The sequence below is a fragment of the Dipodomys ordii genome, unplaced genomic scaffold, assembly GCF_000151885.1.
Source record: "Dipodomys ordii isolate 6190 unplaced genomic scaffold, Dord_2.0 Scaffold53, whole genome shotgun sequence".
In the NCBI taxonomy this organism is placed as follows: Eukaryota; Metazoa; Chordata; class Mammalia; order Rodentia; family Heteromyidae; genus Dipodomys; species Dipodomys ordii.
This window is the reverse complement of record NW_012267269.1, coordinates 11,842,708-11,856,619: the sequence shown is the minus strand read 5'-3', so window position 1 is coordinate 11,856,619 and position 13,912 is coordinate 11,842,708. Positions and strand designations below refer to the sequence as shown.

Genomic DNA, 13,912 nt, shown 5'->3' with positions numbered 1-13,912 from the left:
AGCTCAAGGCTAGCGCTCTACCACTTGAGCCACAGTGCCACTTCCGGCTTTTTTCTTTTTGCTTATGTGGTGCTGAGGAATCGAACCCAGGGCCTCACGCATGGAAGGCAAGCGCTCTACCACTGAGCCACCTTCCCAGCCCATGATTCATTTCTTTATGTCATGTTTTTAGAGTGTCTCTGGGCTCTTTCATGTTTTATTTGATTTCCATCTATATTTGCAATCATAAAAATTTGTTTGCTGAGCCATTTATTGGTTTTTCTTTCAAGACAAATGTATCTAGATGAGGCTAAGCAGTGTGTATGTTGCATGAATACAAACATAATATTTAAGACAACAACTAGAGATTAGGTTTCAATACTGAGATATTTACCTACCCTACAAGCAATTGGTGTTACATCATAATATGCCATTAAGGCAAATATTTATACTGAAAAAATAAAAATAAAAACAGTTATTTGAAAAAATAAAAAATAAAATTTGTCTATTTACTATTGATACACATGGGATTTCAATTTTCATTATATTGGGGGGGGGAAAGCTCTTTTGTGTTGGAGAAATAATGCTTCAAAAAAAAACTATTAGCAGAAAACCCCACCAGTATAATGTTTTGTCCTTTCAATGCTAGCCAAGATTTGGGAACATACTGAGGGTGAAGTCATAGACATCCACAGGTGAAATGTTCACCAAGCATGTATTTTGTATTTTGTTTAATTTTATACTGCAGCTAAACCAAGGAATCAACATATGTTAAGTGTGTGTACTGTTCCTAAAAACCACAAACTAGGAATGATAAATTATCAATAGAGTTTAGTATTTGCTAATTTTACTGTACTCTTATGTATATGTAGAGAAGTCATAGGGATTATGAATTCAATTTGAGTAAAGTTTAAAACCATATATTTTTATGATAAAGGGCCTTTAACTTAAGATGGCCAAAGCAATGATATTATAAATTTGCTGTAAAGAGAATTATAAGAGCCTAATTTTTCTGATATTAAAAGTTACTTACTAAAGACTTGTTTCCATGAACTTGAAAAAAAACATTTAAGATAACCTGATTCCCTATGCTTTTAGAAATGTTTACCAAAATATAAATAAATTTGAGAATACTTATATGGTATCTTCCCTCCCCTTCTATACATACAGACAAGTGATACAAATGTAGTATAGGTATAGGTAGGTGCCCGCTAAAACACACATACATGATAGATATATTGCTAACATATACAAAACAAAGCTCTTAGCCCTATGAACTTAAATAAAGCAAAAAATCAGTTTAAAAGATTTCTATGGTACTTCCTTAGAAATAATTTATTTGAAAGACAGAAAAATGTTAGTAGTTATTCTTTATATAGCTATTTATCCCCAGCAATGAAATAAAAAAAGAGATGTAGAGATGTGTGTTAGAAAAACAGAATGGAATGGCAGTCAAGATGGTAGAGTCCCCATCCCTTCATTTTTTTAAATATGTGAACCCAAATCTAGTCCTTTCTGCTTTATAGTCTTAACAACTTTTAGTAAATGTGAACAACCCTATACCTGTCTTTAATATGTTTTCCAGAGTGTGAAATACAGTCTAATGTTATACTCAATATTTAGAGAAAATGAGTCCATAAGAGTTTTAAAATAATAGTTCCCTGAAAAAAAAGATTAATTATTAATACCTCTCTAACCCTGTAATATTCTTCCCAAATAGATTCTTGAAGATATTTTATTTGGAATATAACATTAATTTGTTTCTATTATATATGTTCAAATTACCTCTCAATTATTGCTTCCCATTTGTGTTTTCCATTTGAAATCAGCATATTCTGTCTTTAGGTGGTTTTAAAAATAATATGAAACCAATCGTGGTGTGGGTACACACAGGGGTTCAATAAAAGTCATGACGTTAATAGCAAAAGACAAATATAGGTAATGTGCTATTGCTACTGTACTTCACTGTGCTTAGTACAAGAACACTGTCTATCAAACCTAAGTAAACAGTGAAAATTGCCATCATATGTGAAAAAATCATGGACACAGAACAGCTGGATTGGGGCATGTGGCAGCTCTCTTTGTAGCAGCTCTGACTTGAGCCCTTTCTTTCCCAATGACTTACATGACCACATGACTGAGTGGCTAATTAAATGTCAGGTCTGGTTCATAAGGACCCTTCGATTGTGATCCTTTTTGTCTTCCTGGAATGGAGGGGACTTCAAAGACTTGGAAGAGAGTGGAAACTTTAAAATCCAGCCCCAGTCTCTCAATGTCTTCATGGAGCAGAACTAATAAACTTCTTTCATTTTAAGCTACTCAGATTTATCTGTTACAGAAGCTGGTATGAATTTATATTTGTTTCATTTCCAGAGTGTTCCAGAAGGGATTTAAGACAGCTATCTTATCTAAACAGCTTTAAACAAGAAAGAAGCTAAAATGTCTAGGTGCCTTCAGCACCAACTAATTAAAATCAGGTAATCCGCAGAGAGTAGCCTTTGTTCATGAATACCGGCACTTCAAAAAGTCCATTTCTTCATGGGAAAAAAATAGATAAAATTCAAGAATCTGAAAGGAAAACTACTAACAGAATTTTCTTCTGTCTGATCCTATTTTCTTGAGAAAAAATTAATAACCTTTTAAAGGAGGAGTATTGGTTCTTGGCAGTCCATGTTTCCTTCAGATTAGCCTGGGTGGATCTTGAAAATGAGTAATTATCACAAAAAGACAGCCAACTTTTTTTTTACTCTAGTCAAAGCAAGGCACATATTTCATAGCTCTGCCTGCCTTCTATAGAGAATGTAAGTAATTTCTGAGAAGAATTTTCTTACCCTGGGTTCTATCTTAATTTTTTCATCTGTAATATGAAATACTTAACCAACTTTGACATCTACTGCAATAGATTAACCCAGGAGCTAAGGATTATCTATTTTCTAAGTAACTATTTGCATTTTAAAAGAAAAAGAATTTTAGGGCTGTCTTCAGTTCAAAGATTTTTGGTTCCATTTGAAGCATCTTCCTTTTTCTAAATATTAAAAAAAAAAAGTGTGGTTAGGCAGTGGTGGCTCACATCCCTACTCCTAACTACTGAGGAGCTGAGATCAGAGGATCAAAGTTCAAACCCAACCTGGGTAGAAAAGTTTGTAATACTCTTATCTCTAATTAACCAGCAAAAAGCCTGAAGTTGTGGTATGACTCAAGTAGTAGGATACCAGCCTTCCTCAAAATAGCCAAGTGAATATGTGAGGCCATGAATACTCACACACACACACACACACACACACACACACACACACACACACACCATATAAAGGATTTTAGTTACATGATCACATTTAATTCTTATAAAAAGCCTTGTAGCATGCTCACTATTGTTCTTGCTTTTGAGGTAAGATAAAGTAGAATATCAAGGGCCTAGATTTGTAGGTATATCTGTGCTCTAAGCGATCACCCAATGCCTGCTTGTTGATTGGAAGCATTCTGTACCACACTTTTGAGGCCACCAGGCATCTGAAGCCAACTAACCTCTAATTAGTAATGTTAATTTCTAAGTTAAACAAAAACCACTTTCATCTTTTAAAGTTGCAAGTAATATAGACATACTCTATGTGTCCAAATATTTCTATGTAGGCCAAAAGGAGATTTAGAACTATAGGAAATAATTTTCATTTCAAAGAGATCCAAATAAACACCAGAATGGCGAGCTCTCCAGTTGCAAGAAAGATTAAACAGAAACTATTAATTAATGATTTAGGACAAGCTTTTCTAATTGTTTACCAGTTATTTGAATACAAGATGAACTCGTAATTTAAACTAGATACAATCTGGTAGAAAACTGAGTCTGAGTCATACAAAAGAAAAATAAAGAAAAGAAAAAAAAAGATACCAAAGCACAGCCCCAAGGGAATAGAGAAAAGTGTATACTTTCTATTTAAAAAAATATGCTCCTCAAAAATAGTTCTATCTCTTTGGGATAAGATTTGTATAGTAATATGTGTGTGTGTGTGTGTGTGAGAGAGAGAGAGAGAGAGAGAGAGAGAGAGAAAGGATGCAGGAAGTATAAAAGTTAAGAGCTCAAGCAATCATGGATAGAAAAAATCTTGGGCGTCAAGAGATCCCGGTTAAAAATACATTCTCCAGTACTAAGGCTGTAACCCTAGGCAAATGACACATCAGCAAGAAGGGTGTTTTTTTTTCCTTCTGAAGTCAAGAGATAAGTACTTCAACAGGATTAGATGGACTCCTCAGTAGTCTCACCCTGTAGCAAAAAGTCCGTCATGCCTCCTGTCTAGCTCCTGCCTGGCAAGAGAACACATATTAAGGAGCTGTCTTCTTTTAGGTCAGAGTAAAAAGAGTTGTTGCTCTATTGAGAGCTTTTGGGTGTTGGGGTTTTTGTGGGGCTTTTTTTTTGCATTCCTAGAATTTTTCCAGTTGAATAACTATTTCTCACATCCTTGAAGACAACATTCATGACAGAGCATGGTTTCCCCTTGTTTAAAGTAGCATCTCTGAATAGATAGGAGTCCTAGAGACTCACCAAGTCAGAGATTCAATCATCAGGCTCAAAGGGAACTATATAAAATGTCTCTTGATTGTATTTCCTGAAAATCCCAAGAGATTACTACATAAAAGTTGTCAGCTTTTAAAAAGAAAATCCATCAGTTCCGCATAACACTAATGTATTTATGACAGAATTAAATAAAAACTTTCTTAATCTACTTACCTCTTCTGAATAAATTATAAAGGGTCAGCAGAGAGGAAAAAATAAATAGGTGATATGACTATGTGTCTGATTTATAAGATATTTGCCCATTTTATATCAGTTTACAAAGACTTTATTGCATTGTCATTTTAACAGTTCCTTTCACTACAGATAGAATCTTATGCTATTTATATAGGTTTTAAACTAAATAGCAATTGCAAGTATCTAATAGTTTCTACAAGTACTATAACTTCAAATGCTCTCTTAAATGATTCACAGAAAAATGCAGACAAGAATCTAATGTATATCCTACAAAATTCACAAGAGTAAGGGAAAGGATGAGCAGGAGAGGGATTGGTGAAAATATTGAACATAGTGACATTAATCAACATATAATCAATATATATTATATTCACAAACTGCTTTGTTAAATCACAACTCCATTGTAAAACTACTAAAAGATAATAAAAAATGATTCATAGATTTGGTCATAGACCATGGCTAACTGAAAGGTATCATTATAAATGGTGGGTAACTTTTCTCTCTAGTCTGAACCACTGAAAAATTTTTATTGTTGCACTTATAAATTTTAGTTTAAGAACTATGTTTATAATATAAAACTCATTTGGTGTTCTCCACATCTGGCTGTCATGGTTACTGTAACCATTTTCTCTTGAAGATTCTCTAAATTGAGCTTCAGTATTAAAACTTTCCAGGTGACAGGTTGAATGGAAAACTCATTATATAGCTACTTAGAGATAGTTTTTTAAAAAATGAAAAAATAAAACTTCCATTTTTTAAGAAAAATGGAATCAATGCTTTGAGGGTAATTATGAAGCATGTAGAAGGAGAAATTTAATTTCTGTAGAGAAAGAGCTCAAGTCCAATAGTTTCTGATAAATTTGGGACACTGGGTTTGATCTCAACTTTCCTTACATCCTTCAAGGAACTCAGGTCCCCCTGTTGAGTTTCCAGATATATTCACAATAGAATGGATTTCTCTGATTCCAGTGCTTTGTACAGATTTCACAAGTGCTTTCTTGGGTTTTGGATTTTGGTGTTTGGTTTTTGTCGGTCATAGAGCTTGAACTCAGGGCCTGGGCCTTTCCCCGAGCATTTCTGTTCAAGGCTGGTGCTCTATCACTTTGAGCCACATCTCTGTTTCCAGTTTTCTGGTTGTTAATTGGAGATAAGAGTTCCATGTCCTTTCCTGCCTGGATTGGTTTAAACCATGATCCTCAGATCTCAGCCTCCTGAGTAGCTCGGATTACAAGTGTGACCAATGAGCACCTGGCTCACACAGGTATATCTGATTTTTGACACAGTAGCATTTCCAATTTAGAGTCTTAGACAACTATAAAGTTTGATGATATCAGATGAATTTGGAAGCCTTTGTTCATAGCATCTTTTGTTTCCTTTTCTTCCCTACTTCTTTTATTTATCACTACTTCTCTCCATTTTGGGAAATCATTTTATTGGAGGAGAAAATCCTATCATTAACTAGGATGAAGGTTTAAGATTTTCATGGTGTCCATTTATTGTTTTGTGCCCTTGTTCAGTTGCCAGAGAACTAAATTAATCATAGAATTCGCAGACTAAACAATTTATCATTACTGTACTGTCCATCAAAGCAGTTATTTCCTTTCTGAATTTTTTTATAAATAATATACAACTGTTACCCCCTTACTTACTGGTATTTTTAAATATTATGGCTACTTGGAATTCTCTATTTCTCTTTCTTCATTGTAGCAAACTGTCCACTTCTGGCCAATGTATCAAACCCTGGAAGATCTCTTTCTTCTGAGCTGTCTTGTCCTCAGTAGAAATCCATGTCTTTCTTTGGCTTGATATTCTGTTCTGACTGACACCGCTTCAGGAAGCTAAACCAATTCTCCCATTAAAACATGAGGAAAATAACAGTTATTAATGTGTGAGGCACCATACATATACCATCTTTAATGCTCCCATTTATTCTCTTTTATAATCACAAAATAACGTGTGTATGAGAACCTTATAACTTATCATTGAGCCAGGTAGATTTTTTTTGCTGTTTCTGTCCTCCTAGATTGCTTTTCTTTTTCATACAACCCCTGATGCTTTTGTTTGTGTTTCTTCCAGTAATACAATACATTAAGTCGTAAATAAATACCAAGCTTAGAGAAAATGTTAAGGATGAAAATGTCAAACTTCACACACTAGGTTTAAAAAGCTACTAATCACTATCCTGGTGAGTCCATTTGATCAGAATTAATGGAAGGGCCCTTGTATGCTCCCTATATATTTGAAATTTCTGCTTATTCTTAACGAACAAAGTTCATCCTATCAAACCTTGGTCACAGTTGGACATTGGAAGCTTTGATTGTAAGACTTCTACTGACAGTAAAAGCTAAATGGAATCAGCAGTTTGCCCTGCCAGAGTAAAACCAAGGAATATTTGTGGGGAGAATAGTAAAGTATAACCTTCCTCCACAGTTTCCAAGCTACATCAACGAACTCAGATGCGTTATGGTTCCAGGTTATCTACTTCTGCTAGTAATCAATGGCTGAAGTGTTCCTGAGCTGAAGATAGCTTGCCTGCTGCCTGCTAGCTGAGTACAAACCATTTGGACAGCCCATCATTTTGACTTCAGCCAAAATAACCTTTAAAATATATGTACTAGCTATTGAACTCCTTCCCAGGTTAGCTATAGCAATGATTGGATCACTATCTTCCAAAGTGTACTCTCCTTGCCAAATTAATGGATTTAATAAAGAACACTTTCCTAAAATATTATTGAAATAAGTCAGAACCAAGATGCCAATTTTCTCATTATCCAACTGGTTACATGTACATTAAGCAAATTTTTACCAAAGATAACAGTATTCTTCAGTGGAATTTTTTAAAAAGACTCACTTTACCAGTTCCAAAGAAACTAAAAATGTATCAATGATATAAAAAAATCTTTTCATCCATAAAGACCCATACAAATATAGTCAAAAACATATTTCCCTGCCATAATAAAGTATATGTGAATATATAAATTTGAAGACTGTTATTATTTTTATACATTTTGTTAACAAACTATGCAAAGAGGCTTCATAGTGATATTTACATAAAGGCATAATAATGTATTTTGATTATTTTCTCTCCATCTGTATTGTTTATTCTTCCAACCTCCTTTTAACAATATTTAGCTAATTATGTATATTTTCCTCACTAAATTGTTAACATCAGTCATCTTCAACACAGCATTTTTCACATGCATTCAGATATAATTCTTTAACTATATATTTTATAGCAATGTAACATTGCTTTATTAGTTTTACTTCCTATGTTTAAATATACAATACTGTTTTCATTATGTTTTCTTACTTTTTCTGATTATTTTACCATGTTTATTTTTACAAACATAATTTTGTGGTATACTGATATCATAACTTATAAAACCAAGATTATACTATATGTATGCACTATACATTTCCAGTCTTCCTCTATAACAGATAAACAAAAATAAACTTAAAAGGAAATACATAGAACTAATATGATGTTTACTAAGCTCTACTATGGAATCCAACTAATATTAAGAGATTTCTTTGACAAACCTTTGTATTTTGCTTCTTTATTTCCACTTTAGAATTAATTTTCTATATGAAAATATTTTGTAATGAATGTTTTCATTGAGATTATGTTATTTCATATTTCTAACTATAGAGTTTGTCCTTGTTTAGTAAATTTTATTTTGACTTATCAGTAGGATTTAGTAATTGTCATATTGCTTCTATGCATTTCTTAAGTTTATTCTAAGAATTTTGATATTCTTTAGTAATGATATTAACTAAAATAAGTTTTATAACACAAGTAAATATATATATTTTACTTTGCAAAGTCTAGATTGCTTATTTTCCTATTTGATCAAATAGTTTTTGACAAGTTTTCCCATCCTGAATGATGGAAGCTTATAAGTATTTATACCATAGTCATCAAGGTACCTTGATTATGTTTCATCTCTACAAGAAACACACAACCAACAGGGAGACAATGAAGGCAAAATATTGGTTTGCCTCAAAAAAAAAGGTGGGGGGGTCCTTCCTAAATCAAATTTCACTGACTTCCTACCAGAAGATTGCCTTAAAATCAGAAGTCCTTTTTAAGGGAATATATGGGGGGGGGAGAGGTGAAGCAGAATCTCAGTACTTTGTAGTAAGTGTAATTTTTTTGCTTAGCTTGTTGGACCCACTAGCCTGATGTTGAATGTAACTTCTATTAGCTTCATTTTGAATAGAGAATGAGATCCCAGACATTACAGATGCAGACTGCCATTCGCACAGAACTGCTTTCCTCTTAGCTATTGACCTCTGATTCTCTCACTTGAATTTAAACGAAAGCATGTGAATTATATGCTGTTTTACCTCCGTCTGTTCCAGACACTAAACTCGTCTTGTTAGATTTGTCGAACACTACATTTGTCATGCCAAGTTCTAGGAAGGTATTACAATTACTAACGCCATTAGACTACTACCTTACATTATAATCATAGACGAGAGATTCTCAAAGTACAGAGAGCCGAAATAACCTCTCCAAGATCATGTCCTCCGCAGGGGGAGCCCTCGGGCATAATCCCAGCTCTGGTTCCTCATCCAGAGTCGTGTTATCCCTTTACGCATCTGTTGATGTCCCTTATGTATGCTCTAACTCAACGTCTCTTCCTTCTTTTGCCCTGTCTCTGCAGGCCCGTGACCAAGGTGTAGACTAAGAAGTGGAGTCATGCTTCACACAGCCGTATCATGCTGGCAGCCACTCCTGGGTCTGGCTGTGGTGTTCATCTTCATGGGATCCACCATCGGCTGCCCTGCTCGCTGTGAGTGCTCTGCCCAAAACAAGTCTGTTAGCTGCCACAGAAGAAGGCTGATTGCCATCCCAGAGGGCATTCCCATCGAGACCAAAATCTTGGACCTCAGCAAAAACAGGTTGAAAAGTGTCAACCCTGAAGAATTCATATCATACCCTCTCCTGGAGGAGATAGACTTGAGTGACAATATCATTGCCAATGTGGAGCCGGGAGCATTCAACAATCTTTTTAACCTGCGTTCCCTTCGCCTGAAAGGCAATCGCCTGAAGTTGGTCCCCTTAGGAGTATTCACGGGGCTGTCCAACCTCACCAAGCTGGACATTAGTGAAAATAAGATTGTCATTTTACTGGATTACATGTTCCAGGATCTGCATAACCTGAAGTCTCTCGAAGTGGGAGACAATGATTTGGTTTATATATCACACCGGGCTTTCAGCGGGCTACTTAGCTTGGAACAGCTCACCCTGGAGAAATGCAATCTAACGGCAGTCCCCACGGAAGCCCTCTCCCACCTCCGCAGCCTCATCAGCCTACATCTGAAGCATCTTAACATCAACAATATGCCCGTGTATGCCTTCAAAAGATTGTTCCATCTGAAACACCTAGAGATAGACTATTGGCCTTTACTGGATATGATGCCCGCCAATAGCCTCTACGGTCTCAACCTCACATCCCTTTCTATCACTAACACCAACCTGTCCACGGTTCCCTTCCTGGCCTTTAAACATCTGGTATACCTGACCCACCTTAACCTCTCCTACAACCCCATCAGCACTATTGAAGCAGGCATGTTCTCTGACCTGACCCGCCTTCAGGAGCTCCATATCGTGGGGGCTCAGCTCCGTACCATTGAGCCTCATTCCTTCCAAGGGCTCCGTTTCCTTCGTGTGCTCAACGTGTCTCAGAACCTACTGGAAACTTTGGAAGAGAATGTCTTCTCCTCCCCGAGGGCTTTGGAGGTCCTGAGCATTAATAACAACCCACTGGCCTGTGACTGCCGTCTCCTCTGGATCCTGCAGCGACAGCCCACCCTGCAGTTCGGTGGCCAGCAGCCCATGTGCGCTGGGCCAGATACCATCCGGGAGAAATCCTTCAAGGATTTCCACAGCACTGCCCTTTCTTTTTATTTTACCTGCAAAAAACCCAAAATCCGCGAAAAGAAGTTGCAACACCTTCTGGTAGATGAAGGGCAGACGGTGCAGCTAGAATGCAATGCAGATGGAGATCCACAGCCCATGATTTCCTGGGTGACACCCCGACGGCGTTTTATCACCTCCAAGTCTAACGGAAGGGCCACCGTCTTGGGTGATGGCACCTTAGAAATCCGCTTTGCCCAGGATCAAGACAGTGGGATGTATGTTTGCATCGCTAGCAATGCTGCGGGAAATGACACCTTCACAGCCTCCTTAACTGTGAAAGGATTCACTTCAGACCGCTTCCTTTACGCAAATAGGACCCCTATGTACATGACCGACTCCAATGACACCATTTCCAATGGCACCAATGCCAATACTTTCTCCCTGGACCTTAAAACAATACTGGTATCTACAGCCATGGGCTGTTTCACATTCCTGGGAGTGGTTTTATTTTGTTTTCTCCTCCTTTTTGTGTGGAGCCGAGGGAAAGGCAAGCACAAAAACAGCATTGACCTTGAGTATGTACCCCGAAAAAACAATGGTGCTGTTGTAGAAGGGGAGGTGGCCGGACCCAGGAGGTTCAACATGAAAATGATTTGAGGGTCTACCACTGATGGGCACTACTGTCTCTGTGTCGTTGTTGGTGATCTGTAAAGCAGTCTGGCACAGAAAATCCTTAGTTTGAGAAGCAGCTGCCCCCTGTGTGGAAGCAGGAAGAATTCTTATGGAGACTGGATGTATAGAGGCAGGCAGGCATGTGTCAGAACCCTTCACTCAGTGGGATACTAATTGTTTGCATTGCAAATACTGGCATTCTGGGGATCTCAGTCATGAACCTGAACCTTTGGCTCATGCTCATGGACAATAATTCAGCATTTTCTACCACGGCAAAAAATGAAAATTAAAAAAAATTAAAAAGAACAACCTACAGTGTAGGATTTACATATTTAAAAAGACACATTTGTTTAACACATACTCTACAGAAAAATTTGTATCTATAATTATCATTTGTTAAAGCCTTGCATCATACCATACTGTTGCTTCTGCACCAAAAACAGATCAATAGATTATTTTCCTTTCTTGGTTTTTTTTTTGAAACATATATGCTGTATATGTTTTGAAGCAATATGAATGAGAGGTTGTGCTTTTTAGTTACTCACCACTATAGATCCAAGTGTGATTTCATGTTCCTTTACTACAGATAAGCCTGAGATTAGATCCCTGGAGGTAATGGGTGGAAATTTGTTGACAGTTGTGTATGTCTGGTAGAGGATGCTAAGAAACAGGACCCAAGGCAAAACTGCTCAATTCTGTTCACTTCTGTTATTATAAATAAAGGCATGTGCCTAGTTTTGATACAGAATGGAATATTTTTTATACTTGTAATATCACACCGGACCAGTTTACTGTAACAAAGCCCTGGGTTTCTCCAGGAGGAGGTATGCCACTAGATGTACCTTGAAAAATGCAAGGTAGGTGTTATTAATTAAAATAATCCCCTTAGTCACCTGTTGATATTAATGTTACCAGTCACTGCTAATAGGCTAATTAAAAATGGAAAAGGAGGTATAAATATATATAATATATACATATATATATATATATATACACCAAGGATTATTTTGTCTGAAAGAGCCTTGAATATGGTTTTTTCAGTTGCCAGTATGAACCAGGGTCATCTGTGCAAGACAAGATGGTGATGTACCTAAGGATCTATTTAAACCATGATAGCTACTGGAATTCTAGATTAACCCCAGTCAAAGGGAATATATATCTACTACCACTCTGATGTTTTCTATTCCAGTACTATATGTACAGTATTATCTTCAGAAATTCTCCCTACTTTTTTCTATCAAGTAGATTTATGGGCTTTATTTTGAAATTTATCTTATACAGATCAGAAGAATGTGTTTTGTTTTTGAAGAGGTGAAGGGAAAATGGTGGATTAAACGACATTTACTGATTATCTTCTTCCACTGAGAAAATAAAATAAAATTATGTCTGTAAAATTATGCTGATTCTTTTACCCTCTTGACCTGAGAATAGTTGCCCAACTCAGTTGGCATTAATGTTACTTTACTCAAGATTTAAAATTCTAGTTTAAAAAAAATAACATCATATCATTACCAGAAGTGATCTTGTTTAAAGGACTGTCCTTCTTGACGTATAAAATCAGGATCTGATTTTTAAACCACTGGCTTTTTTTAATACTTGAAATTTCAAGCAACTTTAACAAGATTAATTCAAACCCAATACAAAAGTGACAAGTGCAGAAATTGTATCACCACTTGAATAACAGCACATCTCAACCCATTTCTCCCTTAATAATAAATGGAAAATAAGAAAGAAAAATCAAATAATTACCCATTTGAGTCATATTTCATTTGACTATCTCGATGATTATCATAGATATTTTAGAATTTCTTTTCTCATCTGTGAACTTATTTATATCTAGTAATACAAATCACACTGTGCAGAAATTCTATCAAAATTCTAAGTCTTGTGCAAATAAATAGATTCTTTGGATTTAAAAGAAAAACTAACGATAAAATAGAAAAATAGCCTTTCAAAGAAAAACTACTTCTTTTTAACTTTGGAATCTTTTATGAAGAAATATTTTACCAACTACCAGAAAGAGAGAAAAACAGAGACAGAGACAGAGGCAGAGGCAGAGACCAAGCAAGGACTGAGCAAAAACTGAGCTAATAAATGAGTTTTGCTACTCCTTCTTTTCTGTCAAACTAAAAGTTGAATAAAACCTCCCAAGTAAAATGAAATTAAATTAAAGTTAAACCCATTCATGAAAATATTTGGTTAAATGACTTACGTATTTCATTCAAAGAATTCAGACTGGATTCAAGTTTCCATACTCAGATCCATGAAATAGTAAAGATCGTATTGGCAATCTTTAAGAGTCCCACTGACCAATAACTGGGTAAATATTGCATTTCTATTGTCTTTCCTTTGAAGTCTATATTAGTCTAAAAAAAACCCTCTGAAAAGTTCTGTAAACAAGAACCATGCTTTTTCTCATACACTATTATTGTTTTTATAAAGGTGATGTACAGAGGGGTTATAGTTATATAAGTCAGATAAAGAGTACATTTCTTCTTGGACAATGTCACCCCTCCCTCATTCTTTCCCAGTTTCTCCCTGCTGTCCCTATCCATAAGTTGTTTTGTTCATTTTCAACATAGCATCTAGTGAGTACTGCTGCATTTGTTCCCCCTTTGTTCCTCCATTTCTGTGTTCCTCCTTGCCCACCC

At 35.9% G+C, this 13,912-nt stretch overlaps 1 protein-coding gene across 1 annotated transcript in view; it reads left to right on the top strand.

Annotated features, from left to right (window-relative positions):
• The window catches only part of Lingo2 (leucine rich repeat and Ig domain containing 2), a 121,832-nt gene extending 110,291 nt beyond the window's left edge, over positions 1-11,541 (top strand). Inside the window, exon 2 of the mRNA XM_013020799.1 lies at positions 9,391-11,541. Within this exon, the coding sequence (XP_012876253.1) occupies positions 9,426-11,246 (1,821 nt within the window). The 5' untranslated portion in view covers positions 9,391-9,425 and the 3' untranslated portion in view covers positions 11,247-11,541. The remainder of the gene's footprint in view (positions 1-9,390) is intronic.
• Positions 11,542-13,912: the final 2,371 nt, after the last annotated feature.